General features: G+C 55.2%; 1 protein-coding gene across 1 annotated transcript in view; it reads right to left on the minus strand.

Annotated features, from left to right (window-relative positions):
* ABHD12B (abhydrolase domain containing 12B) overlaps positions 1–7,821 on the minus strand; it is a 45,217-nt gene that overhangs the window by 4,046 nt on the left and 33,350 nt on the right. The window contains exons 3-10 of the mRNA XM_019518356.1: positions 6,855–6,957; positions 5,851–5,970; positions 4,086–4,116; positions 3,747–3,792; positions 3,511–3,640; positions 2,918–2,958; positions 2,188–2,267; positions 1,051–1,133 (exon numbers count right to left, since the gene is read on the minus strand). Of these exons, the coding sequence (XP_019373901.1) occupies positions 1,051–1,133; positions 2,188–2,267; positions 2,918–2,958; positions 3,511–3,640; positions 3,747–3,792; positions 4,086–4,116; positions 5,851–5,970; positions 6,855–6,957 (634 nt within the window). The remainder of the gene's footprint in view (positions 1–1,050; positions 1,134–2,187; positions 2,268–2,917; positions 2,959–3,510; positions 3,641–3,746; positions 3,793–4,085; positions 4,117–5,850; positions 5,971–6,854; positions 6,958–7,821) is intronic.

Here is a 7,821-nt window from a genome sequence, read left to right on the forward strand (position 1 = left end):
GCCTCACATGGTGGAAACAGCGGAGGGATACGAATACCCAGCTGTGTTCCTGAGGTGGGATCTCTGCACCCGCCACACTGTGCACCTGGCATTCACCCACCTGTGGGCAGCGAGTTACGCCAGGGCATTTCTTCTCTGGAGGGAAGAGCTCAGCTGCTCCAAGTCAGTTTTCCATTTCCCATGCGGGTGATCACAGGCACATGAGCCATCACTACAGGCCAGCTGCTCTGTAGCAAGCCCCTGTTCATTTAGCACCATTTGCCCCTTTATCTGTGCCCACAGACTGGGGACATTCAGGGATTATTTCTGCAAACTGCCTTCCAAAGAGGACTGGCCGTCAGCTAGAGCTCAGCAGTGCCTAGCTGTGGCTGACAAAGCATCAGGTGTTGGACAAGTGGCGTGACACCCGAGGAAACATAAGAAGTGCCACATTGGTTTAGTTTGTCTAACCTAATATCCTCTCTCCAATGGTGGCAGAAGTGGATGCTCTACAAGGACGGCATCGAACTGGAGCTATCCCCTATTCAAATTCCCTCCCTGCCATCCACAATTATCAGACAAGAGGAAATATCTCCAACCATTTTAAGTTGCGCTGGAGATATTTTCATTCAAGAGATCACTGTTTGCTTGTGCCTTTAGATTTCAAAGCTGAAGTGCCAAAAAGCAGCTTTCCAAAGCTACAGCTTCGGGCCACGCGCTCCAGGCTCCCAGATCCAAGCGGTAATGACCTAGGAGCTCACCGCTGTCCAACTACCGCAATGCAACCGGCATCCTTGGAGGATGGTCAGACCATGAACCTGCATTAACCACTCAAATCTGCATCGGGGCTTTAGTCATGTGCAAAAGGGACCGAGCCTCTGGTTGTTAGGAGTCAGCTGGTATTTATAGCACATGGAAAAGCCTGCATCTGACAGCACAGAAATCCCTGCTCCACGTAGACCTCTCCCCTTGTAATGCAGGGCAGGGAACAGGACTCGGATGGCAGCAAGCAGCAGCCCCAGCAAGGGGAAGCCTTTGCATTTCAACCCATTGGCCCAGAGTGTTACTCACTTCTCGTCACTCTGGAAAAACAAGTCAGCCAGCGCCAGGGTGTCCAAGACGAGGTAATCAAAGCCGGGAAACTTGCGGTAGATCTGTTAAAAGACAAAGGAATAAGCTGCAGCTCTGCTGTGGCCCCTACGAGTGCCCCCGGGAGCAGAGTCACGTCAGTCAAGCAAAGCTGGAAGGGGCCAGTAGCCGCACGGCCAGATGGATAGAGCCGGCCATCTCCCACCTTGTGCCTGCATCTCCCACTTCCCCGGCTGGGATTTCAGGCACTCTTCAGAGCTGCCTGGCAGCTTCCTATCCCCACGTCTGGGAGGCAAGGCTGCCCGAGACCCCAGGCCCTTCCAGCCTTGGAGAGGAGCCTATATTTGCCTTGCTGAACACCTTTTGTAGCATTACAGCATTGTGTGTGCGCACGCGCAATAAGGCAGCCAGGGGAGTATTATTAAATAGCCATTTAATAAGAGGCTTATTAAATAGCCAGAGGTTTTGGGAGACGCAAGGAAGAGCCAGACCTTTATGCAAAGCTCCTCTCCCCAGCAGGTAGCAATGAATGCAGTTGTCTTGCATCCTTAGCTCAGGTCAGGACATCAAGCGTAGGAGCCAGCCTGGGTGCAGCGAATCCTGGGGCGAGTGCAGCCTCGCCGCGAGAGGCCACTCATGGGCACCCACACTTGGGGGGAGGGGGAGCTTTCTTGCCATTTTCCAGTTGGTCTAATAAAAGGTATCATTTTGGACCCAAGAGTTCTAGTTTTTTTGTATGTCTCCTAGTTCTGCAAGCTGTAGGACCGTGGCACGAGCTGCCCAGGGAAGCCAAGGGATCTCCTTCCCTGTGGTTTGCAAGCAGGGGCTGGATGGGCACCTGCCTGAGACAGCTTGGAAACAGCACAGCCTGCATGCAGGAATAGGAGGACCCTTGACTCCAAGAAGGGACAACCTTCACAGCAAGGTGTAGTGCCTTCCTTGTCGTATGTTTTACTGAGTGCCAGTCCTACCTCTGAGAAGGCCAAGACCTAACACCACTTCCTTTCCAACACCCCCCGAGAGAGAAAGGGCAGATTAGCCAAGCTATGAGAGTGCCTTGCTAGCACATACGCCAACACGCATTCAAGCGCAACTGCACGAGCCTGGCTGGCATCTTACTTTTGTAACAGGGATATTAGCAGCTGCATCCCGGATGTTGGTGTAGGGCGATTCCAGAATAACTCCGTCCACCTGGGTTCCTTCAAGACAAAGGAATCGAAGAAGAAGCTGCGACAAAATGTGTTATGGAGTCGTCCCGACCTTTTCTTAGCAGGTTTGCTGGCTCCCTTGTCACCCCCCGCCCAAATCTCCCTCCAGCCCTCCCTCCTCATTCCCCACAAATATCACTGCGTAGCAAGTCACGCTCACGAGGAGCGAGTTACACACTCCTGTGCGCTGCCTTCACCTTCACCAGATGAGGAAGGTCGGAAGCCTCATCTGGTCAGTATTTGGAGCCTATGGCTCATGCTGAAGACCAGAAGACCAGAGCCAAAGACAATGAAGTGGACAATGAAGTATCCATTGGTTTCGGTTGACCCCAATCAAGCCGGATGTGCCAGTTGGCTGGATGCTTGGGTGTACAAGTCACTCATGTCTTGGTCTGCCCCCGCAGCGAAGGAAGAGAGGCCCCGCCACTCTAAGCCACCCATGCCAGCACAGCACTTCCCACCCATCCCCAGTGGACGGACAGCCCGTCAGAGCCCACCCCAGCCAGCATAACTTTATTTAAAGCAGTCCTCAGACCCCACTAGCTGCAGCCAAGGCCAAACCACCAGTGACCCAGACTCAAGGAGGGGCTGTAACGAGCTGCATCAAGCGTCTAGCCCATGACACCACTCGTGAAAGTTACCTCGGTCTTCAAGCAGCTTCCTCGCCACGTTGGTCGCTATTCTGCAGGAATGGAAATATCCGTGACACCGTTGGTAACAGCAAGGCATGGGGAGGAGAGAAGAGACCAGACACCCAGTGTGCTAGTTAGCTGACCACGTGGGGCAGACCCCCAGGCTTCTCCAAGCCCCCAGGGCATGGCCTCCATGGGGCGTTCTTGTCCCAAGACCAGCGACCTCACGTGTGGTCATTTGGAAGTAGCAAGTCCTTGACCTTGCCCAGCTTTGCAAGTTCGCCAAGCTGCTGTCATGATGACCAGTCCCACTCATTATTCACAACCAGGTGGTCAACTTTGCGGAGGGAGGGATGGTCACAGCAAGTCTCTGAAGTACTCTGCTTCCAACACTGTCCTGGTACCCAGTTCCCCTTGGTTTACCCTATTTCCTTTCCTGAAGAAGAGGCCTATCAGGTCATACCTCACCTACATGGATTTGTTACGGGCGACAAAGCTGCACACACAAGAAGGGCACTAAAGCACAACCCAGTGAGCTCTTTGGTAATGATGCCCTCCACATCCTTGGATGCATTTCTGACATAGCCAAACAGCACACTCACCCGGTCCCCAAGGAGTGTCCCCAGAGAAAGACTCTACTCTTTCCGCTCCGGGCCTTTACCCAGTCGTAGAGGTACAGGATGTCCGTGGTGAAGCCCCCCTCGCTCGGGGAGCCGCTCGAGTCTCCATACCCTGCGGTGCAGCAGACAGGAGGGTGACTAGGACATATCAACACTCCTCCTCCCAACCCCTTGAACACACGTGCCCAGGCAAGAAACAGGCATAGGTTCAAGTTTACCTCTGTAGTCAAGGGACAAGACGTGGAAGCCAATGGCACTCATGACCTGTTGGGGAAGATAATGTTACCTGTGACACCGCAGAGGCCAGTGCATTCAGTACACTGGTTTCAAACCTCTGCCGAGTGCACCCCCCCGCCAGAGTCCGACAGACGGATCCTTTCTCCCCCAACACCCAGCCTGGCGGATGGGCCTGCTTGAAGATAGATTTGACCCTACCCATCTCCTGGCCACATCGTACAGAGGAGCTGTGTTCAGGATTCTCCAGGGCAGATCCCAGCTGAGCAAGCCCACCCCACGACAGCCCCCCCGGGCCATCCGCTCGCAGCAGCACGACCTACCTTTATCAGGTTAACTCTGTGATTCGCAGCCCTGCGGTGGGGGGAGAAGAGACATACTTTAGGAAGGGTCCTGCTTTGCAGATTCCACCCGTGTTGCTGCCAGAGGCAAGACAGAGCTACATGGGCCATTGGTCTGACCCCATATGGCACGTATGTTCTTATGACTATTGGTCCGACCCCGCACGTTCTCATGACTGAGCCCACGCAGACCACAGGCGGGGAGCAGGGCCAAGACCCCTCAAAGGAAAGCAAGAAGCTAGAATTGTACGACAACAAAACAAGCGGGGTGGCTCAAATTAGTCTGTGCAGCGTGGAGCCTTTCCTAGGGGACCCTTTTATATCAGTGCAGCTTGCCATTTTCATAGGGAAGCCTGCCTGGTGTAGGCCAGTTGCTTACAACATGTCCTACTGCATCGGCACAAGGGTCGTTCAGGGGTTTGTACCTCCAAAAAGGGATGCATTTGCCCCTGGGCCCCAAGTGCTGCTTAGGTAAAGACCCCCTGCTGCTCCAAGCACTTGTACCACAGCTTGCCATGCTTGGAGGTGAAAGAGAAACCTCTGGGCTAAGTACTTAGCAGCCAGGTTAATAGAAGAGTAGCCTGGACAACACAGCCTGAAGGGAAGGCTAGAGTTGTGCCCAGGGGCAGGCTAAGCCTTTGTATCTACAGGAAGCATTAATACGAAGCTGGAGGGGAGGCATTCAGCAGCTTCAGGGAACGTGCCTCTGCCAGGCACATCGATCATCACAACCTTGTGAGCCAGCGACGGCACCCAGCGTTTCACATAACGCGGCGCCCGCGGGCAGAGCCTGCAGCGGCCAAAACGCCAAGAAAAGGACAACTCCAGCTGTTCAGTGGGTCTTGAATGTGTCTCCCTTGTAGCAGGGAGGGGGATCTGATGAGCACGGGGTCGCCTACCGAGACAGCCAAGCAGGGGCAAAGCTCAAAAGAAACATGGCTTGGAGGTTTCAGCCCCTCTCCCGAAAGGCCAGAAGAGCGCAGGGCAGATCCCACGGGGTGCATCAATGCACAAGCAGGCAGGCTTGGGCAGTGCTTCGGCCCTGGACTCGTGCATCCGTGGGAAAAGGTGCACGCACCTCCCCCCAGTACCAGGATGCTCTCAGGGCACAAGTTATAAAAGGAAGGAGGCTCCAAGCAGATGGGCTGGGCTTTGTCTGGGTGTCAGGCAATGCCGAGATGGCCCCTCAGCGTTGCCAAGACTGAGCTCCTGGGGAGACGGCGGGGAGCGCGCAGCGAAGGCGCATGCAGGGGAAGCAGTGCGGGGAGGGGCCGTGCAGCAGAGCCGGCTGGGCTGCATGCCGGCGGGGTGGGGTCGGAGGACCCCGGGGAGGAGCCTCAGCATCGCGGGGATGGAGCAGTCGCCATGGAAACCGAGCAGCGCAGTTCAAGGCTACGTTTGTGCTCTCAGCAGCGGAGGCAAACGGCTCCTACACGGGGCAGCACCTGGGACATCCATCACTGCACACGTGGGGGTGGGGACATGGATAAGCGGGGCCAGGAAGGAGCCGGCGCGGTGAGCCAGGTTTCCAGACGCTTTGCAACAAGCCTGCAGGGCTGGCATGAGATAAGGGCTCCAAGATTTAAAGAGAGAAATCAAGCGGCACCTCTGCCAAGGAGCATCGAACCAGGGCCCCCGGCCTCCGGCCAGCTCTGCCAAAGGCCACAGTCCCAGGCAACATGCCCAGCTCAGAGGAGAGGACAGCCAGGCTCTCCCAGCATGACAAGCAACACAGAATTGCAGTCACCTGGTGCCCCCATTGCCATGGAGATAGAGTATCACTGGATTATCATCTCCGAGAGCTTCTTCGTACCAGCTGTGGTCTTTCCCTTGGGCTTCGATCCCCCGGCTGGCTGGGACGCTGTGCCTAAAAGACCAAGAATGCATCATTAGCAGCCAGCTCGCATGCATCTGCATTTCCCATGGCCGATCCAAGGGGACGTGCGACTGCCTCCTGCCTCGTTGGGAAGATGGGCAACCGGTAGCAATCTCCAATCGCAGCCTCTAGTCACGCGAGACCCCTGCCGCTCCTCCATCTCCAGAGAGCTCGTCTCGCTCCAAACCGCTCCCTATCCCACTGCTGTATTCGCACTGGACTCGGATGCAACGTGCTGTTTCTCCAGTTTAAACCACAGGCACAAATTATTCTCAGAACAACAAGCAGGGAGGCAGCATCAGCTGCACCATGAACAGCGACAAGGCTTTCACTCCGCCCGGCGCTGCTCAGCGGGATATACAAGTTAACAGGGACCTTCCAGCCCAGCAAGGCAACACCCAAGCTGTCTGCAACCCTCCATTACTAGCTGCCCTATGCACAGGGATTCAGGGCCAGTTCTTACTATTGTTCACATGTGGGTGGGTCTCCCTGACATGCCCGAGCAGTGAGCCAGCCTGCTGTGAATCACCGCAGGTGGAGCTGTGTGCACAGGCTGATGTGGCAATAGCTCGCCCAAGCCCCACACCTCCGAGCGCAGCTAGCAATGGGGGCGAGTGTCTATTGTTCACCGCCACCAAGCACGGTCTGCAGACAAATGCTTAGGACCTTTCACATTAGCCAAAAGCTTGCTCTGCTCAGCACAGCGCAACACGCCGAGATGGATTTTCCCCGGCGCACAGCTCGAAAGGGCCCGTTACAGGTTTAGCTTGAGACTGAAAGCGCGGGAGCCAGGGTTTATCCCGGGACATCGCCCTCTATTCCTCGCGGTCCAGGAACGTCCGAACGAAGCTCGTTGTTAAAGCTGCTGTACTCACCAGACGCCGATAGTGACCTCGGGTTCAGGTGTGAGGTAGAGGTTTACAGTGTGGTTCAGCAATAATTCAGGCCTCGAGAGGTCCACGAAGAAGGGGATTTTAACTGAGCAAGACACAAGGGATGAAGTGTTAGGGCACAACTTTCTACCTGCCGATCTGCACAGCGCCTGGCCCCCATCGTAGTCCAGCGTCTGGGGGAGCTCTGCTGATCGTGTACATCCCCAGCACTCACAAAACAGGTCACATTGAAGGCCTAGTAACAGGGGGACTGGTGGAAGAGAGCACTTCAGAAACCCCCCGCGGGTGAATTCCCTGGTTATTTCTGCCCATACTGAAGTCAACGGGAAGTTTTAACATGGTCCAGCATTTGGGAGACCCCTTGCTGATCGAGCACATATTCTTTCCGTACAGGACTCTGACGCATGCGTAGCTGTACTGCCCCACTCTTGCCAGCTGCCCTCCCTCTTCAAGAGGAAGGGATAATCAAGGGCAGTAAGTAGGGGCAGAATTCAGTTTCCCTTTGCAACTTGAGGTGTGCACCCCGGTGTAAAAGGTGGCAACGTGACCCACACCAGATCAGACATCTGTCATATCACGGCCTTATATACACAGCCCTTCTTCCAACATACGGCACACATTAATCTGTAAATATAAAATCCCCTGGAAAATTGAGTGTTGGGGTACTTACTAAAATGTTCAGAAGTTAGGGAATACTTGCTACTTAAAAGGTTGAGAAACACTGATCTAGACCAGGTCTTTCCACATATTTTAACCAGACCTGAATCCACTCTGTGGCGGGTGCCAAGATCCCACCTCAGGAACACAGCTGGGTATTCGTATCCCTCCGCCGTTTCCACCACGTGAGGCGGGCCAGTAGGGGGTGCTCCTGCGTTGAGCCACCCACCTCCCTGCGCCCGACCACCTTCCAGGCTCCGAATGCCTCCCTAGGGGCGCCTTATGTCCGGCC

This window comes from Gavialis gangeticus, unplaced genomic scaffold, assembly GCF_001723915.1.
Source record: "Gavialis gangeticus isolate Ggan-Ray unplaced genomic scaffold, GavGan_comp1, whole genome shotgun sequence".
Lineage (NCBI taxonomy): Eukaryota > Metazoa > Chordata > Crocodylia > Gavialidae > Gavialis > Gavialis gangeticus.